Source organism: Xenopus tropicalis, chromosome 2 (genome assembly GCF_000004195.4).
Source record: "Xenopus tropicalis strain Nigerian chromosome 2, UCB_Xtro_10.0, whole genome shotgun sequence".
NCBI classification, from domain to species: domain Eukaryota; kingdom Metazoa; phylum Chordata; class Amphibia; order Anura; family Pipidae; genus Xenopus; species Xenopus tropicalis.
Genome location: NC_030678.2, coordinates 110,340,475 through 110,358,542, shown reverse-complemented (window position 1 = coordinate 110,358,542; position 18,068 = coordinate 110,340,475). Strand labels below are relative to the sequence as shown.

The window sequence follows — 18,068 nt, the reverse complement described above, 5'->3', positions numbered from 1 at the left end:
TTAATATATATTATACAAGTATGGAATCTATAATCCAAAACTTGTTATCCAGGAAGCTTTGGAATACAGCAATGTATCCCAGGAGAGTAAAGCTTTGGTAGAGAGGTGCTCCACAACCAAGAAATATATAGCAGAGCAACTATACTTGTTCAACCAGCCTCATTTCTCTGCAGAAAAGTGGGTATTCTAGGAGACTTATGCACCCCTTAGCACTCTGTACCCAGGGTGTTATAAGCGTGGAAGAAACCACAGGCTAGAGGTGCAAAGGTCCAAGGAAATAATGTAACAATTTTGCTTAAAGGGCTACTTTACATACTGTGTCTTTTTGATTCACAGGGGAAAAGAGAGGACTAAAAACTGCTGTAGTAAATCAACTAAAGGACAGGGTTAAATGCTAACCTAATCGAAAACCATTGGTTTGTATTTATAAAACTATACACCTGTTTTAGGGAAAGCTGCTACTCTAGATGAGAGGAATTTGTTATTACAACAGAACCCCCTCCATTGATCTCAACTGCTAACCTTGCAGGGTATTCAAGGCTAGCATTCTTACTATAGGCAGAAAAGACAGAGAAATGCATATTTTTTCATATACAGGGATGGGCAAATACTTCTGTTCCGCTATCACTGATATCTAAATGTTAGGAATTGCAGTAAGTGAGCTGGGAGATTGCAGGGGAGCTGCTCTTCTGGTTTCATTAGATTTTATTTATAGGCATGTTTGTCTCTAATTCTTGTAGTAACCTCATAGTGCATGACTTTATGCATTAGGGTTAAGACACACGGAGCTACTAGTAGCAGCTACTTGTCGTGGACAGGTACAATGGTTAAACAAGAGTGAAGATACACTTGCAAATGGAGAGAAGAGAATAGCTATAGCAAGGCTATATAACACATGGTGTTCTTTGTAGCAGCTACAAAACACCAGAAAATCCCCTGCCATAGACCATACCTCTGCTAAAACACACATAGGGGCCGATTCATTAAAACACGAGTTTGAATCCCGAATGGGAAAAATTCGGATTGTATACGATAATTTGTGAATATCACGAAAATGTTTACGAAAAAAATCGTATTAGTCACGATATTATTGTATTGGCGATTCGAAAGTCACAAAATTTTCGTAAACAGCGGCAGAACCTTTCCGAATTTTTCGCACAAGTGTATGGGAAAGTCGCGCAAGCGCGAAAAAATCGCCGAAAGCATTCATGTCTTACTATATCTCCCTATAGAGACACTTATCAGTATTGTCTATTTTGTAGCTTTGACAAGTAGCTAGCAGGAAACTTTGCACGACTTCGCAAAATGAAGTGATGCAGATTCCTTTATTGCCGATAAGAAGGCATTTTGGGGAGATTAGTAGACCACGGTAGTTGAGATTAAACCGTAGGCGACTAATCTCCCCGTGGGCCATTACCCTAAGGGACTGCAGCTATCGCTTAATCTCCTCAAGCATGGGCAACAAAATATCCAAAGTTTCCTTCCATCATCAGTAATTTAAGTTTGCAATGGGGAAACATAAATCACACAGTAATCAAAAATTGCTACTACAGGCAGCAGAGGCAATGCATATGTTTTCCCACCGGCAAATTACAGTAATGCTGGTGTAAAGAAAACTTAGGACATTGTTTTGTGCTGAAGGAGATGAAACACGGGCGACAAAATGTCCCATGTGCCTGTGAATAAACACGTAAATAGCTGCTAAAGTGCCAGGCTCCTCTTTTGTATGAGTCCCAAATTTAATTGCTGTTCTTGCAAATAAAGTAGACTGTTAGGCTAGTAATGCATGCACAGGATCAATTCTGTTATGTAATTGAGTTATTCAAAAAGCAAAGGTGCTATTTTGATAAACTGTACAGCAGAAACCCATATCATTACTCTTGTGTATTATTGTTTTAGTGGGAGCCATTGTCCTTATGTCTTAATGTTTTGGCTTCAGCGTTGCTTTATTGTTAACTTTGTTACCATCAAGTTATAGATACTTTATTATTTTTTTTGGAAAAAAAAGTTATAAAAACTGTTTGCTTTAATAGGACACTAGAAAATGTATTTTCTGTATTTTGGAGCTTTCTATATAATGAGTAAGGATAATTAGTCCCGTACCTGTACATATGTTTATATTACAAGAGGTTATTTTTCTGCACCTGGGTATATACATCTACACTTCTAAAAACATTTCAGTTATTTGTTATGTAAAAAAACACTAGGCAGCATATAGTTCAGAAAAAGCAATAAAAGGGTCTATTTCCTTGTTCATCTAGATAAGGGAGAGATTGGCAGTGGAGAAAAGTGGTAAAGGTTATGACAACCCCCACCCATCCCGCACAGTTTTCGAGGGGTTATAACATTTCCTTCGTTTTAACATGGGAAAAGGTATTTTTCCGTTTACTAAGTTATTGAAGCAACAGATGGAAATACAGGGACTTTTAGCAATGTTTCCTTGTTAAAGGACAATGAAAGGTTAATATAAATTAAAAGTAAGTCTAAAGGCATTCTTTTTAAGTACTTACTGCATATCTAAATTCCCAGATCCCTGCTTGCTTCTCTGAGATATGGTGCTGGCAGCCTACAGCAGTGTGAAGACTCCAGTGACATCACTGTAATCTCTCTTCCCCTCCTGTAGGCTGCCAACGGCAGCCTTCCTATTCTCTGAGCATGTGTGTAACTTGATCCTGTCTCCTGCTCTGAGCTACACATGCCCACCAGCCAATCAGAAGCACATCTGGCGGAGGGGGGAATGAAACACATGTGCAGTATGAAGCAAGGAGGGAAAGGAAGGCAGAATACCTTTTTAGAGATTGCTGCCTGTTCTAGAAAATGTGAAGTAAGTGTGACTGAGTAAATATTTGATTAGGTGAGCCAAAAGTGTGGGGTTTTTACCAAACAATAGGACGACTATTGGGCAGTATGCTTTTTAAATTTTGACTTGCATTCTCCTTTAAGCTTGTTATAATGTTCTTATTGTTTTAAATTTTCTCTCTGCGTATTGTGGAACACCAACTCTCTAAGCAATTTCAGCATTTCTGAAAACATGTACAGATCAGATTACAAAGGCAAAATGTTTTTTTTTTTTTTTTTTTTTTTTTGCATAGTTGGCTTGTGCATTTCTTTTCTACCATGGGAAATTTAAACATGAAAATAACTAGAACTGCTTAACTTCAAATCCCTGAATCATGAATTGTTTGCTGTGTTTTAGAATAGAAGTGTGTTCCTTGAGAAGCCAACAGCTTTTCACTTCTGTCACTACTGTTTTTTTCTCAGTAGAGCAAGACAAAATGACTGATCTTACACAATAGAGGTGCATTTTTACAGTAAGTGATTGCTCATGCACAGTAGAGATAAATTTTGACCATGGAACTGCTGCAGTAATTTTTTTTATGTTGTCCTTATGTCTGCATGTGTTTCTCCAGGTTTCTTGTCATACTCAAAAAACATAAAGGCAGGTAAATTGGTTACTGATTCAATTGACCATACTGTATGTGTTGTGTGACTGTAAAAGGGAAATTAGACTGAAAGGTCCTGTATATCACACATTGGGGCTTATCATCTTTGCTCTTTCTGTACCTATTATCTGCATCCACCCTCTGGATGTATTGTTTACATTGTGCTCCAGGCAATTTGGTGTTTGCTGCTGCCAGAGAAGATTGGGATTCCAAAATATACATGCACAAGGTGGTTAAAGGGAATGAGATTAATGGGATAATGTTATAAAAGTCTCAACGTTTGGGGAAAAAAAAAACCAGTAGGAAATATTTAGATTTCCCAATAGGTGACCCATAAATTCTACCTGCTGATTGGCTAGCATGGGTTACCAAATCTGGGAAAATTTCAAATTTGAAAGCATTACTTCCATTTTTTTACCAGTCCTAGATTATACAGAGGGCTGACCACCGATCATATCCATGGAGAGCCTACTAATGATGGGCTGCACCAAAAAGTTTTCTGTTGACATGTTAAGCTTTGACCAATGTCAGTATTGTAAATATGGGTCTTGGTATTGCCAAAGTCAAACCAGTACTGCAAGGGAAAGCTGCCAGGTACATTCTTACAAAAGTGCCTCTGTTGTCTAATGTTATTTACAATATACAGATAGCTGCCAAAACTCAATTTGTATGCATATACTAGACTTTTAGAGAGTTTGCCTATCTTTTCAGTGCTTTCTTGATGCCCATACAGTTTTTTTCAGCTCTGCACCTCCAATCAATATCTAACACCCACTGAATATATAATGCCATCAATCTATAATTCTCTGATGGAATTTTATGTGGCTATGAAGCTCATATGGAGACTCTTTGAAATCTATAGCACTTGACTATAACTGTAGGTGGTGAAGGGTGTTTTTGACAGTCATTTTTCAGTTCAAATACAGTTTAGCCTCTGTGTTGTTCGCTTGTCCAAGTGAAAATGCAACCATTGTTCAAAGTAAGTAGGGGTGTACGTGCTGAGTCTTCGTGTTTTTTCCTTTAGTTAACGCTGCATGATCTTCCTGTGTAAAACAAATTCTCTTTAAAGTGGCTAAGGAAATGATTTTTCTAGGAAATAAATAACCACAGTGCTGAACTAAACAAGTGTCTAAGTACCATTATAGCAACATTGTTAGGGAATATCACATTGTTACAATTCTACCTATTCTATTTTTGATTTAAATCACTGACTGAATTAGAATAATTACTTACATATGCAAAATAAACACAGGTCCTGGGCCTAGCCAAAGCATTCGCATGATTGAAATAATATGTATTCCGAAATCAGCTTACAGGATCACTGGGATTCCTGGGCCCAAGATGTGCTCAACCACATAAATAAAAAAGTTAATCACTTGCTGCCAGCAGGCCGACACATTAAGTGATGGTTGGTAATTACGCAGACTGGCCATACAGCCCAAACACATTACTAAGAATACATGTAGTGTGTATTGGTTAAACTGAAAATTGCATCTTAACAAGCTTTATTTAGAATTAAGCCACTTAAAATATGTAGAATATATGCTGTTAGGGTGAGATTTCAAAAGAATACCTATTTTCTCTCCTACAGTCTCACTTTGAGAGTTAGGTAAAGATATTTTGGGATGTCTTATTTGTTTTTCTAGATTTTGAAATTATGATTAGTTGACTGATAAAAAAATAACCCTGAGAAAAAAAAAAAAAAAAGTGTAAAACCCACAGCTGTGAATAAAAATGGATCACAAACACAGGCAAATAATTGGATGATATGTTATTCTGATGAAATTCAGGTTAAAACTGGGGTTGCAGCTACAATAATAACTTGCATTTTTTTTTTACATTTTTATCTAATGCCACCACAGGGAGGGAAGAACTGTCATCTGAGCAGTTATATTTAAAAACAGTCTGAAATCTCATGTGATACTGATAAGCTGAACCCTTATTGGGAATAATTAGGCAGTGGAACACTTCTTTACCAATAATAGAAAGAGGTGGGCAGCAGGTCCTCCCACTCGATCGCTGCTGTTTTACACAGCCTTGTGGTCTGTTGCATTACTTTGAGATGTAGAGACTTATAGTTTTGTATTTTAGTTTTAAAATAATACTTTTTCTAACTTTTTTCTACCTGTTTTTATTTTTGCTTCCTAGCTTTTGGGTTCAAATTTCAGTCAATATTCCTTAATAAATATATTAGAAGAGCAGATTATTATTATTTTTTTACATTTGTTAACACTCTTATATTCTCTAAATGCCTGTCATTTGAAATAACTAATAGAGCTCTGTGGAATGACCTTGGATATAGTCCTTTCCTTTTGCTTAGAGTGAAAACAAACACTCCTTTATTTTCCTTTTTTACAGTCCATAGTTTCTGTTACCTGGGTTGCCTTTTTTATTTTATAATACAGCAAGGAAACTTGTGCTGTACATGTTGCCTTAGGGCACCAAGTACACAAATACTGATGCAAGCAATGTTCAGATTTTAGCCTCAAGCTGTAGTGCTCCATAAAGTAGCAGACACCATTAGATTTTTAGTTGGAAGTCCATGCTTATGAAGAGTGTACATTACACATAACTGAAAATAGCCAAGGGTTGTGGCACAGCCTACAAATAGTTTACATTCTATAAATGGCCATCAAATAGCACTTTGCCAAATGGGTTCTTATAATCACCTTCCCGTAACTACAATTCTTGTCTGATTGGCGTTAGCCTATGGATCTGGAAGCGAGGTCCCAATTTATTTATTGTTTACTACTATTACTGTAGTTCCAGTATATGTCTTATGGGCTATTGATTTCTCTACTCTTGACATTTGTTCCTCTTTAAAGAGCCATTTATACTGAACAATGAGTAAAACAGTAGCACTTCCATGTCTTAAGGATGCTTAATTCCAAAGTTATTACTCAGCAAATCCTGGAAAATATGCAAATAATTACGGCTCCCTGGGTAGAAAAATCTATTGCTTTGTGTTTTACTGGACGATTAGAGAAAAATAAAAATGTAAATTCTACTTTCAGGACATTTTCTCCCTTTATTTCTGGGACAGTATGCTTATGTTCGTAAATAATATTCTAAAGTTACGCTGTCACACAAAGACCAGAGGGACTTTATCCCCCTTATCTCTGTTTACCAGCTCTACTGGTTATTTCTTTTCTAACCTGTTTTTGATTTTTCCTTTTAATAAAAATATACCTATATTTTTCTAGCATTCTAAATTAAGTTACAATAAATGTTTTAGGCACCAGCCATATATATATGGATGGTGTCATATAATTCTCTTACTATTCTCATATATATATGGGATATATATATATATGGGATTAAACTCAGGACCCTAGTGCTGCAAAGAAGAAGTGCTTCTCACTGAGCCACTGTGCTGCCAGTTACATTCACAGCTAAGGCATTATCTTTGTGGAGACTGTATGTTTTCTTTGAGCTGCTGTCAGTTTTATGCAGGTCCACCAGCATCCTTCCACAGCTAAAAAACTAAACCTAAATATAGGTTAATTGGCTTCTAATGAAACTAGTGTGCGTTGGTTTGGGTATTTTTTTCTCCCACACAAAGCACCCAACTCAATAAATCGGCCCATAAGATATATAAGTGTGATGTTGTTTTTTTTTTAATCCCACAGTAAATACTATACCGATACCTTTTAATTTCCAAAACTTTTTTTCCGTTTCAGTGTGGAAAAAAACTTTTTTTTTAATTTGAAACACACATGGACTAAAATTAACTAGCACTGTATTAATTTTGACACAGTGCCCGTTGCTTTCTGAGCTCTTATACATCAATGAATCGTTAAGCTGAGCTGAGCTGAGCTCTAACACCTTAAGAGACGGAACACATACAGCTCAAAGCAGTAACACATATTCTGCCTAACTTTTCTTGACTGTCAGTTATTATATTCAACACTGTCACTATGATTTTAGTGAGTGGCACAACATATGTAAGCTGTTTGGAGGCAACTAAGAATGTAGATCATTGTATGGACTTTTGTATAGAATTGTTAAATTATTTAATATAAAAATATTACATTAGGTCCAACCTTTCAAACCAGGTAAGATAGAAAGGCAAATAACCATCTGGAGATAGAAGTTCTTTAATTTATGACCATGCTGCATTAATCACTGATGTTGCCTTATAACAGTGGAATGGTTCTGCTTTTGAAAAAAACAAAACAAAAAGTCGTGCTTTCATTCTGCCTGGCAGTCTACTTAGGCCTGTGCTCATGTGTTTCTTTAGAAAATGGGAACTATTGAATGTCACTCACATGGGTGCAGCTGTTGCCCGTGACCTGTTTTGTGACAAAAGCTTTAACATTATTGTGAAATTTTACTCTGAGAGTAAAAATATTTATTTACCACTAAATAAAAATGAAAAAAAAAAATTTTTTTTTCCAAAAATAAATCTTGTTGATGATGTCTTTTCATGTAGAGGTAATTGGTTTTCTTGTACAAATGACCCTATATATTTAGATTCTGAGTACAGGTATGGGGCCTGTAATCCAGAATGCTCGGGACCTGGGGGTTTCTGGATAAAAACCCCCCATGCATTGCCCTTCACTGGCTCCCAATCTCCTCTGGCAACATCCAGATTACTAATACAGGTATCGGACCCCTTATCCGGAAACCCGTTATCCAGAAAGCTCCGAATTACGGAAAGCCCGTCTCCCATAGACTCCATTATAATCAAATAATTCAGAATTGTAAAACTGATTTCCTTTTTCTATGTAGAAATAAAACGGTACCTTGGAATTGATCCCAACTAAGATATAAATAATCCTTATTGGATGCAAAACAATCCTATTGGGTTTAATTAATGTTTTATTGATTTTTTAGTAGACTTAAGGGGTTGAGATCCAAATTACGGAAAGACCCCTTATCCGGAATACCCTTGGTCCCGAGCATTCTGGATAATGGGTCCTATACCTGTACTAACATTCAGTGTTCTTAACATTACAGTTGCTTCCTTCTGTATATCTCGGTTCTAATCTCAAAATATACAAGAAACCTATGCCTTCACTTTTTTCCCTGATCTTTAATTTATTCTATTCCTGACTGCAAGACTTATCTTGAGGTTCTACCTGTCTTTGGGACTGCCTACCAACACCTAACACTCCTAAAGACCTACATTTTTAGAAAAGCATATTCAGTTTATCAGAAATCAGCTTATCACATATAACCAATAGATTTTTCATCCTTATGTTTCCCATTGTTCCCTAATCCTCCATATTGTAAGCTCTTGGTGTGCAAGGCCCTCTGATCCTATTTTTATTGTGTAAAAATATTGTAAGACCCCTGTTTGTTAAAAATGAATGTAAAGTATAACTAACTGGTGCAATATAAATAAGTCATGATGATGACAGATTACAGTCATTAGCATTGTTATAGTCTATTTCCTGTCTTTACATATAGGTCGTCTGGTGGGAGCACTGGATGCCGTTTTGGATTCCAATGCACGTGTTGCCCCATTTCGCATATTACTTCAGGTCCCTGGATCTCAGGTTTACTCGGCCATTGCTTGTGGTGAGTTATTGAACGGATCAGAAGTGTACTGGGCCATAGCAATTGGTGAGTTATAGAGCTGACATTCTCAGCATGCTCAGTGACTGCATGTCAAGGATCTGAAGGTAACCTGAAATAACAGATGCTTGTGCAGTGATTCATAGCTTAATATTCCCTTCTATAACAAATGCTTGTTTTTTTGCTGCTGTTCCAATTCAAAATATGTGGCAAAAATGTAGCCATGACTGGAAGGTTTTAACTAGAAAACTAAACAAAATAGATAGTAGAGGGAAAAATCTAATATTTATAATAATTTAGCAAAGGCAATAAAGTTTAACTAGAAAATTAAACAAAATAGATACTAGAGGGAAGAGGGAAAATAAAACCTTTTTTATAATTATGGCTTACACATGATCCTCAATTTCACATTTAATTAATTGTATATTTTACTGCAATTTTTAATTTCCAGAATCACAGAGTATGGATTTTTTCCTCCATTTACAACATGTTTATCTAAGTGCTTGATGGTAAAATCAAGGTTCGTTTCAAGAATAGCATATTCTGGACATAGCACTTTCATTAGCTTTTTATGGAAGTTGTCATATAAAATGCTTTGCTTAGGAAAGGTAAAGCTCTTATCCACAAAAGTAGAGTTCTCAAGTGCCAAAAAGTAAAATAGTAAGTGTAAATTTGTAAAATAGGAAGTTAAAATTTAGCAGTCCATATCTTTTGAGCAAAGCAGCTGTAAGCCATGGCTTGTTTTTCTAACAAATAAAATCATAAAAACATTTTTTATCACTTGAAATTGGTCAGTGTAATAGTTCTGGGATCGTTCATGACATTAGGGATGGCTTTTTTGTGTTGTACAAAAATCTTGTCATCTTATATTCATGTGGTATAACTTTATATAGATAGATAAAAATGTACACACAACAAACAATGTAGAAAACAGCAAAACAATGTTCTGCACTCATGGGATTTTGGCAAATGAATGAAACATTTATTTAATCACTTTGCATGATATTTTTTATTTTTTTTGCTAGAAACCCATGAGTGCAGAATTTTCTTTTGCATATATTTATATATAAATAATGTGAAAGCTGCACTCCCTTAAAAATGGGTGGCCAGAACCAAAAAAATGTAACACACATAATACACTTGAACCAGCAAATAATTTGTACATAATTTGTATGTTACAGTTAGTAAACAGTGAATGTTTAGCCTTTATAGTAAATTTCATGTTCATGTCAGTAGCTTGGTAAATGTATAATGTAAATAACTCGCATCACATTTGATTAGAAACCATTCAAATATGGGCTCATTGTTTGATTCTTTATTCAATTCTTCGCCCACTGTACTATGCAAACATTGCATGCTATTTCTTAAAAGCTAAGTGTACTTAGTCCACGGTTTAATTATTACATTGACAGTTGGCGGTGTCCAAGACTTAGCAAGTGTGTCCTGGTAGTATGGATTTCTAACGATATAATCCTACCCCCCAGCTATATTCGAACTTCTCTGATAAAGAATACCAAGAGTTATAATTCAAAAACAGCTGGACATCTCTGGATAATTGGGTCAGATCTATTGATGAGGGTTGAAGGCAGAGCACAAACACACTGACAAAGATTTGTGGTATCAATTACAAGGAAGACACTACTCCAGCCTTTACCCATCCCAGTTCAAGCTTACAGCATTTGTCAGACATGTACAGCCTGCAGCACACTAGTTATTGATCAGCTACAGCTACCAACAACAAAATGAACTAGGGAAGAAATAGACAGTGGAACTCAGGGAATGTAAAAGTAAAGGAAATAACTGAATGAGTGTCATTGTAAGGATGCAGTACATTGGGTTTCTACTTTTAATAGACAGTAGCCTTTTGAAATCGAGCATGTTGCCCATCAGTTCAACATGCATGTTGAGGGCCAGCTAAACTATATGGTTCATTTTCTATTCTTTGTAGTTTGTGTGACTACTTTAAATGTTCCAATTGATTTTGCTATTTAAAAATTGCTTAGATAAATGAAATGCAGAATTGTCTTTAATCTATTTAATCTAAAGGTGAACTAGCCATTTAAACACTAAAGATCGCTTTAGTGTTTAAGGGGTCAAAGTTCACCTTTGTAAGACAATTTGCAATTGGTCTTCATTTCTTGTGTTTATTTTTTTAATTTGTTTTTGTTCAGCAGTTAACTGGTTGCAAGGGTACAATGTATCCTAGAAAGAAGGCTGTTATTTGAATGAGACTGGAATATGAATAGGAGAGTGTCTCCTATAAAAATCCCAAAATAATGCCTTATAGAGAACGTTCTAATAGTTTTTTGACTGCTATTTGACTATTTGAAAGCTGGAAAGACACAGTACAAAGAACTATATAAAAAATGAAGACCAACTGAAAATTTCTAAGAATAGGACACTATTAAACTCAGAAAGAACTGAATGCATAGTACCCAACTTCAGGCTCTGATTCTTTTATTAGGTGCCACAGTAGAAGAGATCACTCAACACTGGGAATGGCTGGAACAGAACTTGCTCCACACTTTATCAGTGTTTGATAACAAAGAGGATATTTCTAACTTTGTCAAGGGCAAAGTAAAGGTAGGATGAACTCAGTATTTCCTGAGTAAAAGGCTTATACATTTTACAAAATATTATTCTTTATACAGTGCCAACACATGTGTGCAGAACTTTTACAGATATTGTACATCATTATTCCCCAATAAAGCCTGAAATATCTGAATTCCTGTGTAAATGATTTAACTGATATTTGGGGGGAAGTGGTACAGTAGCAGACATTGTGTAGTGGTTGTATTGGTAGATTTGTGCAGTAAGAAGTACAGCCCTTGTACACAGAAAATGGGCTGTGGCTCACAGGAATTCAGCTTAGTGTTAGTATTATTTATAATAATAAATATATTCACAAACATCAACATATTTCACTTGGTGTGCAAGTTAAAATTACCGAATTCCATTGCATTCTAGAACCGTTCCTATCCAATACAGAAATTCCGAACAACCTAATACAGCAGTAATATTCTTTATGCAGTACAGGCATTCTACATGAATGTGATGGTTGCAGTCCATTGTTAATGTTTTAATATAATGCCTTAGCATATGTAAAGATTCAGTCATAAGTAATAATGGAATTTTAAAGTCCTAAATGATGATAATACTAAGAAATGCTAACATTATTATTATTTTATTATATGTATAAAGTTAATATTTCACAGTTCTGTACACTTAAAGATGCAAATTACAAAAAAGACTATGGGGCTGATTTACTAAGACACGAATTCGAATCCGAATTGGAAAAAATCCGATTGGAAAACGAACATTTTGCTACTTTTTCATATTTTTTGCGATTTTTTTTCGTCGCCTTTACGACTTTTCGGAAATTGTCGCGACTTTTTCATAACCAATACGACTTGCGCGAAAAGTCGCGAATTTTTCGTAGCCATTACGATTTGCTCGTATCTTGTCGCGACTTTTTCGTATTGAGCGCTCGTAAGCGGCGGCCCAAACTTTCAGACTTAGCATGATTTTGGAAGCCTCCCATAGGACTCAATGGCACCCTGCAGCTCCAACCTGGCCCAAGAAAAGTCACCATACTGAAGCTTGAATGAATCCGAATCTCTCGTACTCGGTGCGAAAGCTGCGAAAAAGTCGTGACTTTTCGCGCAATTCGTAACGGCTACGAAAAAGTTGCGAAACATTCGTAATGGCTACGAAAAAGTCGCGTCAATTTTCTGAAAAATCGCAAAATACCGATCATTACGAAAAAAACGCATTCGGATGCCGTCTGAACGTTCGTGGGTAAGTAAATGTGCCCCTATGAGTGTTAAAAGGGTTGTGTTTAAAAGAGCTTACAGAGTAAAGAAGGGGCTATGAAGCACAAGATGTGGAGATAGGCAAGAAGAGGAGACTGCAAGTCAGAGATTTGGCATTGACCATTGCACGTGGCAGTGGCATATAGTGTACTAGACTAGATATGGCTAAAGAAAACTGTTTTAAGAGATTGTTTATAGACAGAGAGATTGGGAAAATGTTTGATAGAATGTGAAAAAGAATTTGAGAAGGGGTACAGCTCAAGCTAAGTCTTGAATGCATGTGTATAAAGCTGTAATAAATTAGGTATATTTTATTGGCAGTAAGGTGGCTATTATACATTTGATTTTATACCTTAGGCATGCTAATTGACTGGTGTGTGAGCTGCATACCCAAATTATTAAGTACTAATATACGTTTAATGTACATTGCTGCAGAATATGTTGGCGGTATATACATTTGTGCTAATGATAAAAATAAATAATATATATTTTTACTATCCCATCTGTTTTTGGGCCAAAGAGTTATGACTGTTAATGCACTTCTTACTATTTTGCATAATTTTTCTTATTAGTTGCTGATATATAGAACTCTTTTTATTCCATACAGGGCCTTATTGCTGAGGAGACCAGCAGCAAGCTGGCAGAACAAGAAGAGGATCCTGAAAAATTTCGTGATGCCCTGGTTAAATTTGAGAGCAGGTTCAACTTTTCAGAGGCAGAGAAACTGGTAACTTTCTACTCCTGCTGCTGCTGGAAGGGCCGGGTACCACGACAGGGCTGGCTCTACTTAAGCATCAACCACATCTGCTTTTATTCCTTTTTTCTGGGAAAGGAATGTAAGTAACCACCATTTTTTACTCTAGTGCATGTGGCCTTGTATCCGGTTTCTTTAATATCAGGACAGTTTTATTTTAAAGGTGAAGAAAAGGCTAAATCACCGGGGGGTGCCAAATGATAGGCACCCCCAGTGATTGTAATTGCTTACCTGAAACACCTGGCTGGTGCAGTTTTTTCCTAACAGGAGATCCTAACAAGCGATCCTCTTCCTTCCTTCTCTTTTGATGAGATCCCAGGGCCGGGGCATGCGCAATTGAGCAGAAAGCTGTATTTTTTTCTTAAAGTTTGTCTTTTCACGCCACTGCGCATGTTTGAAGACCGAAGAAGGAAGAGGATCGCTATGTTGCAACATCCCGGCTGATGCAGTTTTCTCCTAACAGGAGCACCATCCGGGGGTGGTTTTTGATTCAAATGCCTAACATTTTGGAACCATCAAGTGATTGTAGCCAGGGCATGTTAGAGAACATATCTAAACAGCATCATGAAGACCAGTAACCTATAAATACATATCTTGGATAAAGGTCTGGATTCCCCCAGATAGGGGAAGGTTATAAAAAAAAAAATATCAAACTTCGAATATCTACCATAGCACTGTTACAGGAGACATATAGGATAAACAAAACTCTTGTAGGCAGTTATGAACAATATATGGTGCTGGATTCACTTTGCTCTAAAAATTCATATCTGTAAAAATAGTCCCTTTATTGAAGCTCCCTATAGATCTATTGAGGTCCATGTCCATGTTTCAAATGAGGGGTGGGTGTCCCCTAACAGTCGCTGCCAGAAGCACAGTAGGAGGAGGATAGCCTATTACAGCCCTGCAGTCACACAAGTAAAGACAGGCTTCAGTTCTCTATCAGGTCAGCATAGCTGCTGATGGTTCCTATCCTACACAGTGCAGTGCAACAGGAAGTGGAACAGTGGAGGACTAGTGGGGTTTTTGGAGAAATTTTCAATAAATCAGCCTGAAACATTACATTTAAGAGTACATTCATTCTATATTACAATTAATTTGCACAGTACTGTTTTTCACATAAAATGTGTAATTTAAAAAAAAAATCTGGCACTCCAACTTTCTACCAAAATTCAGCGACTGGATAAGGAGGGTATTAGTCAGAGAAACTGTTAATAGATTCACGGTTGATATGGGAGCAACCATCTATTGGGACAGCTATAACCCAGAATCTTTATAAAGCTGAGCCTTAAGCAGTTGTGGCAAAAAGAAATCCATTGCTGACAAAATAACTTTTGGGGTTTGCCAAAAGTATGTGGGACACACAGCAAACATTAGAAAATGTTCTCTGGTCTAGTAAGACCAACATGTAACTGTATGACTTGAATACAAAGTTCTGTTTTCACCCTGAGAACACCATCCGGAGAAGCATAGTGGTGTTATGGGAAAGCTTTTTATCAGTGGGAGTTGATACTGTACAGGACTGAAGACAAGACTGATGGAGCCCACTGGGGGGTGCCTAACAATTTGTTACCCCACCTGTCCAACTTGTTACCCTGCCTGTCCATGTCATCTAAACCAAAGAACCTGAATATTTTAAAATGACCAAAAGGCTGTGAAATTAAAGGTTTAGGTCCATAGTGATCTTTAAGCAGAATACTTTATCAACAGAATCCTTCACGATAGACAAGTTTAGAGCTAATTTAATAAAACTACTACCTTCAGCTTTCAGAAAAAAAAATAAAAATCTGCCTGAATGTCACTTTTAATTTTTTATGTATTACAAATCAATTTCTTTATGCTAGAATTATTGTATAGTAGCAGGAAATTATATAAATTTTAGCCTCCTTTTCCAACTCATTATCATTTTATGTAAGAGTTATAAAGGCTCAGAGGGTTCTAGACTTGAAGCAGAACAAGGATGGTATGTTTTGGGTTACTTAAAAGAACAGTTCAGTGTAAAAATAAAACTGGGTAAAATAGACTGCGCAAAAAAAAAATATTTGTAGGTAGTTGGGCAAAAATGTATAATATAAAGGCTGGAGTGAGTAGATGTCTAACATAATAGATAAAACACTACTTCCTCCTTTCAGCTCTCTAACTTCTTAGTCAGTGACTAAAGGGGGGGCCACATAGTACTTTCTCAAAACCTCACCCCCATGAACCCTATGACACTATGGTGGTCATTTTGGGGCACACGTGCATAATGAGTTCCCATTATGCGCATGACAGAGATTGGGGACGGTTCAGCTGATTCTATGTCACACGTAATGAGCAAGCTGGAGCAGCTGAACTTTAGATGATATTGATCTACCATCAGTCATACATAAACATTGTGGAAGGATATGTTTATTTGTTTTTGGCCTCTGATAATTATATTTAATTTCAGTGAAGCTTGTGATCCCCTGGGTTGATATTCAAAAACTTGAAAGAGCATCCAATGTTCTAATGGCGGATATTATCATAGTCACCACACATGAAAAGGAGAGAGAGTTTTCAATGTTTCTGGATATCAATGAGGTCTTCCGGATAATGGAGCAGCTAGCAGATGTGGCAGTGAGGCGGCTGTTGGACAATGAAGTGTTTGAGCTAGATCCAAATCTGCAGGAGCCAACACAGATAACTAAGAGGTAAATGTAATTTGAACTGAAAATTTCACATTACTGTTGACTTTGATACTGTTACCCCACAATACATTCTTTTAACACCCCTACTTTTTTAAATACAAAAAAAAAATGAAAAAAATTTAATTATCCATATAAACTAGCAATGTGTAAATAGGTCCAACCGAATTCTGTGCCAAGGTGGAATTGTGTCGGGAGCAATGTAGAAAATCTGTTCTGAACACTGCTCCTTTACAAAGGCTGTGCACTCCATTTCTAACAATGAACTTTTTCAGAATAAATTATAATCTCTCAAAGTGACCTTTGGTCAGTAACCTACAGTACATGTTTGTGACTTGAGGCAGTGAAGGAAGTTGAGACAAAAAGATACTGTAAAGACAGCCTGTCATTTGGAAAATTTAAAATGGTAGTAAAAAATAGTTTTACATGTAAATATTAGCGTCTTATGTAACGTTTCTGTTTTACTGCATTTAATATTGTTAGTCCAGTGCACCCTGTACAGTCTTATATGGGCCTGGCAGAGAATGTGTTGCATAGCTGTGTATAAAGAATATCTTTATCTTTTTAGAACAAAATAAATGTTAGCATTTTTGCAGAAGCCTTGAACAATATTTAGTCATTTCTTTTAAAGGATAAAAAGAGTTTTATCATATGTTCTGCTTAATGTTCGATAATAATTTTGAAACTATGAAAGTGACACATTCAGATTTTAAATTCCACACACTAATTTCATGTTCTTTTACCTGTTAACTTTTTCCCTGTTACTTACTTGCCGCTGTCAGGGACACAGTTTCCCCCCAGGTCTCTGAAGTGACATTTATAAGCCATATTCTCATGTTAATACAGGAAACATGTCAGTATTGGTTTTATCAAGATTACGAACTTAAATATGCTGGTTGCATAAGTATTTTGTTCCTGGAGCAATAACAAATTTAAGACTATTGGGGTAATTTATGTACCAGCTTTGTACACTGATCAGACTAATCTTGTTGTGCAAGCTAGTTGGATTAAATTTGTGATCCTTGGTTAAATAGTCAATCAGACTGAATGAGATTAGGACATAGTGTTTGGGATCTTTGTCCTGCTGAGGCATGAACTTTCAGATTCAGTTTATTTTGCAGACTTAACAGGCCCTTATGGCACAAATCTAAAACTGGCCAAACCTAATTAAAACACCATACCTCCCTATGAAGAATGGTGGTGGTTGTGGTGGTAGCATTTTGCTGTTTGACTGCCTTTCATCAGCAGGGACTTGTTAGGAGAATGGATAATGCAATATACAGGGAATACTGCAAGTGGCACCATTTGAAAAGAAGAGTGTGTGAGCTGTATCCAACCCCCCCATCCCCAGTGTTTAGCCATTTCCTTCTCCAATATTACAAGGTAAACACTTTTTGGGGTTTTTACAGAGTTAAAATTTTAGGGGCCTCTTCCCCAGCCTCCTGTCAGGGTGTGCAATTTCCGAGGGTTTTCAGCAGCTCAGAAAAAAAAGTTTATGTGCACATGTGCAATGATCTTTCAGGGAGGCAAAGGGCCTAGGGCACAGGTGCAGTGAGTTTTTAGTGGTGTAGGAACTGCTTTTGGGCATGAATGATGATGTCGCCTCATACTGTCACTTAACCTCACCCCCTTTTGGCATAGGTCCCCCGATAACTTTCATTTAGCAATTCACGTCTCTGTTGTTATTCAGTTAAAGGAGAAGGAAAGGTAAAAGCTAAGTAAATTTTATCAGAAAGGTCTATCTAAATACAGCCATCAACATTCACAGAAAAGCTGCTCTGAGTCCTCTATCAAAAGAAACACAAGATTTCTTTTCTTCTTTTGTGTAAACATGTTCTTCAGTGTCAGACTTCCTTTTCTCAGAAATCCTTCAGGGCAA

The 18,068-nt window shown here is 36.6% G+C and overlaps 1 protein-coding gene across 3 annotated transcripts in view; it reads left to right on the top strand.

Annotated features, from left to right (window-relative positions):
• Positions 1 to 18,068, top strand: part of tbc1d8 (TBC1 domain family member 8) — a 50,044-nt gene that overhangs the window by 10,651 nt on the left and 21,325 nt on the right. The window contains exons 3-6 of one of the 3 annotated variants that reach the window (XM_012957666.3): positions 8,856 to 9,011; positions 11,428 to 11,546; positions 13,383 to 13,611; positions 15,955 to 16,195. In XM_012957666.3, the coding sequence (XP_012813120.1) occupies positions 8,856 to 9,011; positions 11,428 to 11,546; positions 13,383 to 13,611; positions 15,955 to 16,195 (745 nt within the window). The remainder of the gene's footprint in view (positions 1 to 8,855; positions 9,012 to 11,427; positions 11,547 to 13,382; positions 13,612 to 15,954; positions 16,196 to 18,068) is intronic. The other 2 variants (XM_012957667.3, XM_018091630.2) reach the window with 2 other exon arrangements.